This window comes from Mesoplodon bidens (assembly GCF_964165515.1).
Source record: "Mesoplodon bidens genome assembly, chromosome: 15".
Classification (NCBI taxonomy): Eukaryota; Metazoa; Chordata; class Mammalia; order Artiodactyla; family Ziphiidae; genus Mesoplodon; species Mesoplodon bidens.
The window spans coordinates 3692879-3706158 of record NC_138171.1 but is presented as its reverse complement, the minus strand read 5'-3'; the positions used below and the strand labels follow the sequence as shown (position 1 = coordinate 3706158).

The following is a 13280-nucleotide window of genomic DNA, read 5'->3' as shown; positions in this document are numbered from 1 at the left end:
ATCTATGAGGAAGATATGACATAGCAATTCTAAGTCTGCATGCACCTGATAACATAGCCTCAAAATATAAGCAGATAAGATTAACAAAACTAAAATGGCAAGCAGAGATTTTAACTCTCAGAACAAGCAAATAAAAACAGGTAATCAGTAAGGATATCAAGTATTTAAACAACATAATTGACTTGATGTGATTGATGCCATAAATAGAACCATCTATCCAACACTGCAATATACACATTCATTTCAAGAGCACACTGACTGTTTACCAGAGTTGATCATATGCTAGGATATAAAGCAAGTCTCAACTAATTTCAAAAAATTACAACCATATAGAGTATATTAAGCTAGAAATCATTAAGAAAGATAATTTACAACCCCAAATGTTTGGAAGTTAAGCAAAGCACTTCTAAATAACGTATGGGTCAAAGAAGAAATCACATTGGAAATCAGAAAATATTTTGAACTGAATGGTAGTGAAAACACAATAAATCAAAATGCATTTTCCTCTCATCATTCAAACTTCAAACCCAGACTTTATATGCATATTTTGATTCTATAGAGGCTAGCAGGTCAATAAAAGCTTGCAAAATGATCGTTTACAGACAACCAATCATTTTTGTATTTGGCAATAAGGGATTTTTGAGATTTGCCCATGCCATGACTCCTAGGTCTCAAGTTCCGTGTTGAAAGCATGTTACCAAAAAACTTTCTTCCTGAATTATATTCCGCTTACACAAAATGCTGGGTGATATAAATGTGTGATTCTTTTATTTTGTGTATCAGAGGCTTGGGTGTAAGGAAATAACCAGAAGTCTTTCTAAATCTCACAGTGTGGTGGTGTAAAAGTTTCTGCTTTGCTAGCTTCTTGGGAGATTTTGGAGTCTTGCAAAACTCACCTCATAGTGAATTGGATTGAAGAAGTATTTATGGAATGAAAAAGCAGAAAGGCAATAACCTACACATTTGCCATTGACAAAGGAGCAAATGTGGTGAAGGCTCCGTTGATTAAGGAGTCATGATTGCACAAGGCTTTGTTTATGTCCCTGATTTGTGCGCCGTAACAGAAAGACTGCCAAAAGCAGAAAGATTGTGGGCCACGTCCACGTTCATCATTCTGCTTCAGCCAAAACACGCCTCTAAGAGATTCAGGAAATGCATCATCACCTACTTATACAAAACAGCTATTACATGTGAAAACAAACAAAAAGGCTGCCTGAACCACAACAAAAGCCTTGATTCTGTTTTTTGCAAATAACAATACCACCTAGCACTGCCTAATGTTTGCTTGCAGGAAAGGGCATTCTCTGGAACTGCTGAAGATGTAAGCAAACTGAAGCATCTTGAGAGAACAAGTATTTATCATGTGATCCCTGCTGCAAAGATCCTCCCATCGTTCTGCTCTGAGCAGATGCTAAAATTGGTGTGCATGCGTGTGTGCCTGTGTTCCTGTGTGCAATGAAAGCTGAGAGGCCAGTGGGAATCCTCAGGTCATTTTGTTTCCTTGAAAGCCAGTTACAGCCTGTCATTACCATATTGTTTGCAAATGATTATGTGAAGCTGTAAGGACACACAAAATATTAGATATAAAAATATATAAGCAAAGGCAACAATCTTAAGTCCACTTCTGAGAGCATCTTCTTCAAGTGGTTCATTTGGGGGGATGGACCATGAGACTGCATCAGCACCAATGACCAGCTCTTGAAGACCAAGGTTTTAAGGGAAGAGCCACCATTGTCTTAGTCATTTACCTTTAGGGCAGAGGAAACAGCTAAGGACTCAGTGACCACATCAGAGGGAGCCAACAATGACCCTGCTCCTCCAAGTATCACAAATGTACCTGTCATGTCAGTGCAGGCCGATTTAGAAACTGTGAAGAGAAATTATTGTTCTTGCACTAGGTCAAAATGTTTAAATTGAATCCTTAATTTTCATAGAATTGTAATAAATTTTGAGCTTATGTATGTTGACAGCATATAGTAAAAAATGCTTGGAAAGACATAGAAGTAAGGTGATCACTTCTGTGAAATCAGACCAGAGTGGAAAGTTGGGGGTGAGGGAGAGGTTTTTAATGACTATTCCATTAAAATAAATAAATAAATAAAATCTTATGGAATTTAAAATTCCATAAGAAGTCTTTATTAATTTTACACCTAAAAAGTCAGATAAGCAATAGGAGTTCTTGTTCATTGATGGTGGGAATGCAAAGTGGTGCAGCCACTTTGGAAGACAGTTTGGCAGTTTCTTACAAAACTAAACTTACTCTTACCATATGATCCAACAATCCTGCGCAACGGTATTTATGCAAAGGAGTTGAAAATTTATGTCCACACAAAAACCTGCACACGTGTTTAAAGCAGCTTTATCCATAATCATCAAAACTTGGAAGCAACCAAGATGCCCTCGGGTAGGTGGAGGGATAAACAAACAGTGGTCCATCCACAGTATTCCCCAATGGAATATTATTCAGCAATGAAAAGACATGGAGGGGGCTTCCCTGGTGGCACAGTGGTCAAGAGTCCTCTTGCCAACGCAGGGGACACAGGTTCGATCCCTGGTCCAGGAAGATCCCACATGCTGCAGAGCAACTAAGCCCGTGCACCACAACTACTGAGCCTGTGCTCTAGAGCCCATGAGCCACAACTACTGAGTCCACATGCCACAACTACTAAAGCCCGCGCACCTAAAGCCCGTGCTCCACAACAGTAAGAAGCCCACGCACCGCAACAAAGAGTAGCCCCCACTCGCGGCAACTAGAGAAAGCCTGTGCGCAGCAACGAAGACCCAACACAGCCAAAAATAAATAAATAAACAAATTTATTAGGGGGAGAAAAAAGTAAAGACATGAAGGAAGCATCAGTACACATGGCCAAGTGAAAGAAGGCAACCTGGAAAGGCTACACTGTATGATTCCAACTATATGGCACTCTGGAAAAGGCAAAACTATGCAGACAGTAAAAGGATCAGGGGTTGCTGAGGGCTCAGAGGGGAGGAAGGGATGAATAGATGGAGCACAGAGGAAGTTTAGGTCAATGAAATTATGATACTAGCAGGGTGGATACATATCACTAAACACTGTCAAAATCCACAGAATGTACAAAACAAAGAGTGAATCCCCATGTAAACTATGGGCTTTAGTTAATAATAATGTATATTAGCTCATCGATTGTAACAAGTGTACTCCACTAATGCAAGATGTTAATAATAGAGGGAACTGTGGGATGAGTAGGAGTGAGGGGGTATATAGGAACTCTGTACTCTCCAATCTATTTTTATGTAACACTAAAATGGCTCTCAGAAATAAAATCTATTAAATTTTTAAAAGGGTCCCTACTTGTAAAATAAGGCATGGGCAACCAGATTTCAGGGAGTCCACAGAGAGGCAGAAGCACTGAGGAGCTCTCAAGGCAGACGACCCCTTACAATGGGCATGCTGGTCTCTCAAGGGGCCTCTGGTTGCCAGGTACACAGCGCTGCTTGGGGATGCTGAGTAAGTATGGGGTTTGTTCCCAGAGAAGAAGCTTCAGTGAAGCCCAGGGAGGGAGGACCCACCAGGGGACTGGCTGAGCCCTTGCATAGATCAACTCCTTTCTTCCTCCGCAAGTCCTGAAGGGATGCCCCCTCGTCACCCTGCTCTGCACCATATGAGAGCTTCCCTGGCTGGCAGGCTCTGAGCCTGCGCAGCCCAGATTCAAGTCCTGGTCGGTGTCGACTTGACTGTGCCACCAGCCAGCTGTCTCTTCCCTCTGTGGCCCCCGAGTCCAGAGCAGGCTGCTTCACCAGACAGGTGTCTTAGGGTCTTGGCAGCTTCAGGCAGCCATCTTCTCACCCCCCTTTTCCTCACTTTGCTGTATGTGCCTCCTTGGGCCTCTTTCCCAGCAGACTTGCTGCCCTCTCATCGGCAGCCACCACGGTGGTCCCACTCGGCATCATAAGATGCTGGCCTGGGCCCCGGGTCTACTCCTGTTCAGCTCTCTCCTCTCTCCCTACGAGACAAAGGATGCGGTGAGGCTACTAGTACTGAACTCATCTGCTTCAGGGACTCCAACATACATTTTTAAATTTTTTGGATTTCTCAAATTGGCTTTCTCAAAAGCAGCATTTTCACAGGCTCCTCCATAATTTATAACTGTGCTGCAACACTCTGCTCCTTAATCACCCTGACTTCTGGCTCTAAATCTGTGCCAGCTGTGATCCTTCCACTTAAAAACAGGAACCACATGTTTGTTTTATGTTTATTATTCTATATTCCATTTATTATCCTAAAAGCTACATCTGAGACCTTTAGTTCTGTAAGATGCCTGAGAGGCCTATGTGCTATTTATTCTTTGGCAAGATGCTAAGAATTTCCGGGGGACTCAGAATCACAATGGAAAAAGGAAATGTCATGGATATTTTCTGCACTTGTAAAGGGCTTTCAGCCTTTTGTTATAGCCTTGAGACTTATATCCTTGGATAAACACACCACAGGGCATTGACATGATGGCTACTTGAAATTACATGTACAAGATGCTTAGACACTAATGAGCACATAGAAACATCTTAAATGCCAAACACACAATACAAAATCACAACTATACATAGCTTATAAGTAGGTAAAGATGACTGTGTTGAGATAAAGATCCACAAATAATCGTTACAAGGAAGATAAAAAGGTGATTTTCTTGAGTGTATTTGTATCTTATGAAATTGAGCATATTCTGATATAAATAGATAAGATTCCTACACAGAAAGAAGACTTTTCCCCTCTCCAGCTCTGTTTTTGATTTTTCAGCAATTCTTGACTGGTGCTACTGCTTTCTCGTAGATTTCTTATGGCATTAACAGGAAATTAGCTCCCCCCGCCCCTGCCACCTTCCAAACACAAGTTTTTTTTTTTTTTTTTTTTTTTTTGCGGTATGCGGGCCTCTCACTGCTGTGGCCTCTCCCGTTGCGGAGCACAGGCTCCGGATGCACAGGCTCAGCGGCCATGGCTCACGGGCCCAGCCGCTCCGCGGCATATGGGATCCTCCCGGACCGGGGCACGAACCCGTATCCCCTGCATCAGCAGGCGGACTCTCAACCACTGCGCCACCAGGGAGGGAGGCCCCCCAAACACAAGTTTTTAAAGGTTTTAGTGACTCCTTTGCTATCCTCAAGGGTAAAGCAGTGCTACTAGAACTGTCTTTTTGCCAATACATTAGGGTTACTTAATTTTTAATAACATCCTCTCTTTATGGACAGCCAAAAAGCCATAATAAGCATTCTTACAGAAGCAGATGGTTAAGCTAGAACACTCGGTTTGTGTACTGTGCCTGTGACACTGCTTATCCCACTTCCATGGCTGGTAATCCTCATCAGCCTGTTTCAAATCTTCCTAACTAGTACGTTAACCCCTATGGGTTAGTTTCCTATCGCTGCTGCAACAAACTGGGTACTATGACAGGAATGTATTCTCTTACAGTTCTGGGGGCCAGAACCAAAACCAAGACACTAAGGTGTCTGTAGGGTTGGTTCATTCTGGGGGCTCTGAGGGAGAATCTGCTCCAGGCCTCTCTCCTTACTTCTGGTGGTGTCAGCGATCCTTGGTGTTTCTTGGCTTGTAGACACATCGCTCCAATCTCTGTCGCCAGCTTCCCATGGCCTTCTCGTCTGTGCTTTTTCTCTGTGTCCAAACCTCCCTCCCCATACAAGGATGCTGGTTACTGGACTAAGACCCACCCCAGTGTGGTATAACCTCACCTTAACTTGATCACACCTGCAAAGACTCTATAAACAAATAAGGTCACATTCACTGGTACCGGGGTTAGGAGCTGAGCCTATCTTTTTGGAAGACACAGTTCAACCCTCAGCACTCTGGAAGTCCCACACTACATTTTGCTGTTCTCATTCACTCATCCAACATAATTAATTGAGAATCTACTATGTGCAGAGGCCAATTCTTGACTCTGGGGTAATAAGAGCAAATAAGGCAGGGTCTCTCCCTTCTTAGAACTTCCATTCTAATGGGGAAATTGACCATCGTTAGAGAATCAAACAGGAAAGTAGGAAATATGGGGCTGGGGATGCCAGATCTCCTAATTTTTCAGGAGAAACTAGAATTTTGAGATTTTAGGTCAAATTTCCTTTTTTTTAAGAAAAAAATGAGAAATATATTTGGGTTTTGAAAACTGTTAACCAAACAAAATGCTTTTGCTGGCCGGAATTTTACCCTTCTGACCGTGCCCATTTCCCTCATTTTATGGCTGTGGAAGTTGTGGCTCCGAGAGGGGAAGCAAGTTCCACATCTACAGAGCAGCAGGTATAAGCGCTGGGCTGGAATCCGACACGCAGCCTCTAGTCAAGTAGCCTGTACACAACCTCCATCTCCCTTCCCAGGAGCTACAGGGGCCTCCCCGCTCCGTGCCCACCCCAAGGTAGAGGGTACAGAAGAGGAATAAGAAGTCGCTTCCTTCAGGCAGTGCTTCTCAGACTTCACTGTACTTAGGAATCACTGGTGATCTTATTAAAACACTGGTTCTAACACGGCAGGTTGGGATGGGATTTGGAGATTTTGAATTTCTGACGACATTCCAGGTGGTGCTGATGCTGTGGGGGCCAGGTCAGGTTCGGGGTGGTAGAGTCTTTAGGCACTAACAGTCCTGCTGGGGGTGGGGAGCTTCCCCAGACAGTTAGAGCTGGGTGTCAGAATCACCTGGAGAGAGTTAACGTGATCTCCTTGCTCAGGCTGCACCGCAGACCACTAAAATCAGAACATGCAGAGGGGGAGGGTCCCAGCATCAGGATGTTTTAAAGCTCCTCGAGTGATTCCAGTGTGTGGCCAGCACTAGATTAGAGAAAGTGGGTTCACACTGAGGCGCTGGGGGAAGTGGTTCAAGGCAGGAGGGGTGCAAGGAGGGCTTTCTGCACGAGCAGCTTGTGAGTTTTCAAGGGGAGGTCCTGGAACTGCAGAAAGGTAGCCATGGGATGGTAGATGGTTCCTGAGCACCTGGTGTGTGAGAGTTGATTGAGCTGTGCTGCAGTCAAAACACACCCTTGATTTTTGAAGACTTAGTATGAAAGAAGGGAAAAGATTTCATTAGTCACTTTTTTACTGGTCACATGTTGAAATGATATATTTGAGATATACTGGGTATATTGGGATAAATAAAGCATATTTAAAATTTAATTTCATTATTTCCTTTTACTTCTTAAAATGTGGCTATTAGAAAACATTTGAGGGACTTCTCTGGTGGCGAAGTGGTTGGGGGTCCGCCTGCCGGTGCAGGGGACACGGGTTCGGGCCCCGGTCTGGGGGGTCCCACATGCTGCGGAGTGGCTAAGCCCGGGTGCCACAACTACTGAGTCCACGTGCCACAACTACTGAAGCCCGCGCGCCTGGAGCCCATGCTCCGCAGCGGGAGAGGCCACCGCAGTGAGAAGCTGCGCACCTTAACAAAGAGCAGCCCCCGTTCGCCACAACTAGAGAAAGCCCGCGCACAGCAACAAAAACCCAACGCAGCCAAAAATTAAATAAATAAATAAATTTATAAAAAGAAAAGAATAAAAAAAAACAAAAACATTTGAATTGTAGTAAAATACACAGCTATTAGAAAATTTTATATTACAGGGCTCACATTATATTTCTTAAAGTCTAAAAGCCACAGAGCTAGTTTAGAACTACTGACATAGCTTTTCTCCATGGTCCCTGGACAGCAGCATCAGTGTGACCTGGGAAATTGTTAGTGATGCAAATTCCTAGGCCCCATCCCCAGACCCACTGAATCGGGGCCGGCAGTCAGTACTTTTAACAAGCCCTCCTGGAAAGTCCGATGCACGCTGAAGTTGGGGAACGGGGTCAGGCAGGCTTCCCAACTCTTCCCAGGGGGCAGGGCAGTGTCCCAGGAAGATGAGCTGCAAGGGCAGAGGGTCTAGCATCAGCCCCAGTGGGGTGAGCTTTGATTTCTTTAGGAAAATGAAAGTTTAAAAGGAATAGGACGGAATCTTCAGAAGCCAAGTAAAGTTGTTGGAACTGCTGAAAGTGACTGAAAAGCTAAGAAACCCAACTGACTCGAGGGAGGAAGGGGTTTGGGCAGCACAGTAACAGCTGTTGGAAAACAACACCATTTCAATTTTGTAACCGAATGTGGGAAGACTGCCCAGTAGGCTGTTCTCCCATCCGGGGGCACAGTCCCGACCGAAGGAGACGTCTGATTTCATTCCCTGAAAGCACAATGTCTGTGGCCACCCAGAAGCTGACTTTGTGCAGGATGGGAACACGGCCCCCACTCCTCCACGGCAAGGGCAAGACAGTTTACTGTGTTTAATCCCAAAAATTATTGTCTTGAGTTTTCTCTTCCTGCAGTGGCAGTCTGGTTATTTCAAGGTTATAGCATGCGTCAAGACAAGGACCCACAATTTACCCAGCCACATCCCTCTGGGTCCAAAGCATAACACACAGTTGGGTTTTATCTCTACTTTGGGGCCAGACTTTAGAGTCATGTTTGAATAGCAGAAGAGAGAGGAAACAAATCACCCCTACTGGTTTCTGAAGAGGTTCTACCAAACCCACAAGTTATTGGACACCAAAGGGAAAGTGGTTTTAAAATTTAGCACATTTTGATTATCTGCCAAGAAGAACAACCTAGAAGATGACAGACTTGTGCCCAAGATCAAGGGGATTAGCAGTTTCTTCGGTAGCCTCCCCACCAAAAATGGCTGGCTCGAGGTCTTCCAAACTTCTCCCAGTGTGGAAGTGGAGAGCCACAGCGATCTGCTCTGAGAGTGGAACAGGACCAGGAGATGGTCCTCCTTAAAAACTGCACATAATCTATGCTGGCTGCATTAGGAAGTGGAAGGAAAATTCACTGCCTGAGAAAACTCTTTGTTGGGTTTGTCACGAGAAGCAAAATACAGGGTGTTGCCCGGAATGGGGACATCTTGGCCACGTTATTCCGAAGAAGATAAATGTGAATCCTCCATGTCCCAGTTAGAAATGTTTTTCACTCTCTGGGATGGCAATGTTCCCTACTGTAGCTTACACTTCCTGGTTCTCTGAGCAGTGGCTCCTAAATGCAATTCTTTGGGGAGGCCCCAGAGACAGAAGATTTGAGGTGGGGCATGGGACACCAGGGAAGTGGGGTTGGGGGACCTGGGAAAACAGGACCCCGTGTGTGTGGGGTGGTGGAGACAGCAGTTAGGGGCTCCTGTGATAGGATGAGGCTGGCTTACCGTGCCGGTATCCTCTGACATCCAGTTTTCAGCTGTTTTCTGTTTTGTGGTATCATATGCCCTTGTCATATTCCTCCTACTCCAAACCATTTTGCAATTTTATGTCCAGTAACTCTGCCTGAGCCTTGGTGGGGTGGTGTACTGGGTAAAGAAAAAGACACCGTGTTCAAGTTTGGGGCAAAATGCAGCAGTGCATGGGCCCCAACGACGACAAAGACATTAAGGGTCCTGGACAGAAGCAAGAGGAAAGGTTAAGTGAGTGTCAGAAAGTATAAGCCCTCCTCCCCAATTTCTCAGAATCCTCAGAAGTATTCTGGAGAGGGCTGAATTCACCAGAGAAATGCATGATGTTGAGCCTTGGGTTATTGAAACTGGATGGTGAAGGATAGGGTGGTTCTAGGGGCTGGAGGATTGCTGTCCAGGTATTCAGGAAACATGTGTGCTGCAGTTAAGAAATATTGCCGCCCTAGAAAGCTAAAGCCGTAACAAAGAACCCCCTCCCCACCTTCCCATATTTATTCCTAAAGAGGTAAGGTCTTTGCTATCCAAAAAATTTGACTTCCTGGATTAACTAAATTTCTGGAGGGTTCCCCACAGTTAAGGCCTTCCCAGATTTGACTCTTTAAGGATATTTTTACAAATGTTTGTTCCCAACATTCCAGATTGCCTGCCTTTCCCCGAGGGCTGGGACTGTCTCTTACTCACCTGTGTGTCTCCAGCACCTAGCACAGTGCCTGGCATATGGTAGGGCTCAGAAGGTATTTTTTCCTGGTGAGTGAATCCTTAGTAACAAAAGTCCTTTGAAGATTCCAAGGGCTGCATTCGAGCGCAGGACGCTGCCTGACTGACTGGCCAGCAGCCCGGGGGGCCCATGAACAGGACTATTCCTCAGTAGTGTGGTGGAGCGTTGGGGCCTCATGAATCCATCCACAACTGTCCCATCCTAGCACCTGATATGTCTGCAGAACTGAAGGTGGCGAGGCGTGACATTGCTTTAATGTTCTCATCAAGAAAATGGGGGTAAAAATGCCTTACCCGGCGGGTTTATGAAGAGGATTAAACTGGACAGAGTAAGGGTACAGGAAATTTTAGTTTCCCCATCTTCCCTTCCTGTCTTGTCTAACACTTTCCTTCTAGGAACTTCCCTCCTCTTCTCTGCCAGTTTCTGGTGGGACTATTAACCTGGTTGGCCCCAACCTGGCCAATCAGTGTCCCATTGTTCCAGGACCCAGTGATTGGTCCAGCGGTGAACACGTGACCCAAGCAAGCCAATGGGAGTCTTTTGACAGGGTTGATAAGAGACGCTGGGTTTCTCTCCTTCCCTGGGTCCCTGGGCTGCAGGGTGATGGAGCCATGGAGTGGGTCGTGGCCAGCATTGCCCCATGGTGCCTACTGGACATGTGGCAGATTTGAGAGCTGGAGAGAGGCTGGGTGCTGACACATTGTTTCGACTCCTGCATCCAGCTTTGCCTGAAGCCTATGCATCTTTTGATTTCTCCATTCCATGAGTCAATATCCTCCTACTTCCTGTTAATCCAATTTTATCACCTCTAATCCAGAGGATCCTGATAATACTTTATCTCTGTCCTTCTTTCCTCTTTTCTTCCTTCCTTTCTCCCCCTTTCTACTCCCTTTCTCCACCCTCCTCCCATGCCTTCCTTTCTCTCACCCAGATTCCATACTTCTCTCAGTACCTAGCCAGGACCTCAGCTTTGTTCTTATCTTCCTGTCCATTCGTCACTTCAGTGGTGTCCTCATATAACTGAGATAGTGACTCCTGCACATTTAAAAATAATAATGAAAAGATCCTTTCATGACTCACAGGCACACAGTTCTCTTAGGAGCACGATGGGCAGGGTTGACATTTTGGATCAGGGAATGGTTATCCTTCAGCCGCAGTCCAAGCCATACTTCACATTGCTGGCTTCTACCTCACTCATTTTTGTCTTCATGTAAATAAAACCATTTTGTTTTCACGTATCATGAGAACCAGCCTGTGTTGATCCCCTGTCCAGGTGTTTTTGTTTTTGTTTTTGTGGTACACGGGCCTCTCACTGTTGTGGCCTCTCCCGTCGCGGAGCACAGGCTCCAGACGCACAGGCTCAGCGGTCGTTGCTCAGCGGTCGTTGCTCAGCGGTCGTTGCCCAGCCGCTCCGCGGCATGTGGGATCTTCCCGGACTGGGGCACGAACCCGCGTCCCCTGCATCGGCAGGCGGACTCTCAACCACTGCGCCCCCAGGGAAGCCCCCAGGTGTGTTTTGAATGCGTCTCTAGCTCCTGCTAGTGGCTGACATGGCTAAGGGCTGAACTGGCTGGGGCTGAGCCTGTCAGGTGAGAAGTCCCACCCTGGAGATGGGGTTGAAGATGACTGAGGCCTACTGTCCCAGCTCTGGGTCTGGCACTCCAGGACTCCACTGAACAATCACAGGCAAAGGACGTCATCTGCCTCCTGGGGTCTCTTGAGCAGTGGGTGGTCTTGTCTGCCAGTGGGGAGTTTGTGGCTATTGACAGGGTTGAAATATTGTTGTTAGAGGAGCGGGGATGAATTAGTCCGTTAATTTGCTCGTGGTCTAAAACCCAAGGAGCATCTGCTTGAGCCATAAGGGGCTTTTTCTTGTGGCTGGAGGGAAGCCCAAGTTGATGGTTTGATTACAACCATCAGCAGGGGTTGTTTGGAAGCTTCATGGAGAGAAGGCAATGAATCACCACCAGGCACAGTGGCTCAGGTCCCCTGTGTAGTTATCCCCATTGCCCTCAGAGCCAATCTCTTTTTCCAGAGGGCGGTGGCTGGAAGTGGGTTAGCACAAGCCGGCTCCTTTGCTCACACTGGGCCAGCTAACCAGGGCTAATGATCATAATGACAACAGCTCTGCTTTACAGCACACTTACTGTGTTCCTGCTGCGTTACATCCATTATCTCTGGCCTCCCCAACTTCTGTCGTTCAAATACCACCTTCAAGATCTTTGCTGTTTGTGTAATGCTGGTCCTGTTATTTTCTTCATTAAAAAATACAACAGTCATTTTTTCCCCTAAAAATAATTGTACTTAAAAAGTAAACCTTCCAAATGGAAAAGCATCTTCTAAATGGAAAACTAATAACACCTGCCATGAATGGGAGGAAACCATAAAAATATGATGTGAAAAATATAATTAGAGACTTCTGGTTTCTGGCCCAGCATGTAAGAAGCTGAAAGACGCCACTGCATCCTAAGAACAGGTAAAAAGCTGAACAAACTGAAAAAGCACCGGCTCTTATTCGATCTGTCACAGAAGTGAGGTCACAGGGCAAACTGCTGCCCCCCAAACTGGAGATACTGACAGGCAAATACAAAGAAACACAACTTACTTGAGCAGAAACTTCTGCAGAGGCCAGTACTGTGTCGGGAAATCTGAACTCTGGTGATTTGCTGAAGGTCAGTGTGAACGAGCCTGGGAGAGAGAAACTCCAGGAGTACCCTGTGTCAGGGCCCTGACACTTGTGTGAATTTTACCTGGAGGAGCTTGGCCAGGTGAGCCAAGTTTCCACAGTGAGCATGGGCGGGGCGAGGGGTGGGGGTCGTGGACTCACTCTGGCTTCCAGCAGGGGAGGGAAAGAGGAACTATTTTGAAATACACCAGAGCATTCAGTTCTTAATCAGGCCTGCCCTCGGGAGAAACGAGTTAACCAGAATCTAACCTCCTGGGGATTTACCAGCTCCTAACTCACCTGGAGGAAGGGAAATGCCCAACTCCCAGCTCACAACAGCCATTCTGTCCCACCTAAGGGGAAGAAAAAAAATCAGAAACACTTGTGAAGTTCACAGCCCAGAGGCACAGGCTCATTAAGAGACTGAGACCTGATTATAGGCTAAGGGACCCTTCCCCTCCCCCAACTTCTCACCTTTTTACCAAAGGCCTACTTAGAGCATTTCCTTTTACCCGCCCAGTACATCATATTCACTTATCAATAAAAAATTACAAGGCTTGCCAGAAGACAAAAAACACAATTTGAAAAGACAGAGAAAGTATCAGAACCAGATTCAGATATGGCAGGGATATTGGAATGATCAAACCAGGAACTGAAAACAACTATGATTAAGATGCTAAAAGATCT

At 45.8% G+C, this 13280-nt stretch overlaps 1 protein-coding gene and 1 long non-coding RNA gene across 2 annotated transcripts in view; both read right to left on the bottom strand.

The window, feature by feature from the left end:
* CDH26 (cadherin 26) overlaps positions 1-5588 on the bottom strand; it is a gene marked incomplete at both ends in the record, with an annotated part of 34013 nt that extends 28425 nt beyond the window's left edge. Inside the window, 1 exon segment of the mRNA XM_081256493.1 lies at positions 5541-5588. Within this exon segment, the coding sequence (XP_081112619.1) occupies positions 5541-5588 (48 nt within the window).
* A 1351-nt stretch (positions 5589-6939) lies between these two features.
* Positions 6940-13047, bottom strand: LOC308628976. The gene is made up of 3 exons (XR_014017615.1): positions 12894-13047; positions 9187-9327; positions 6940-7025 (listed from the first exon to the last, which is right to left on the bottom strand). It is a non-coding gene; the product is annotated as an uncharacterized lncRNA (long non-coding RNA).
* Between the last annotated feature and the right edge of the window lie 233 nt (positions 13048-13280).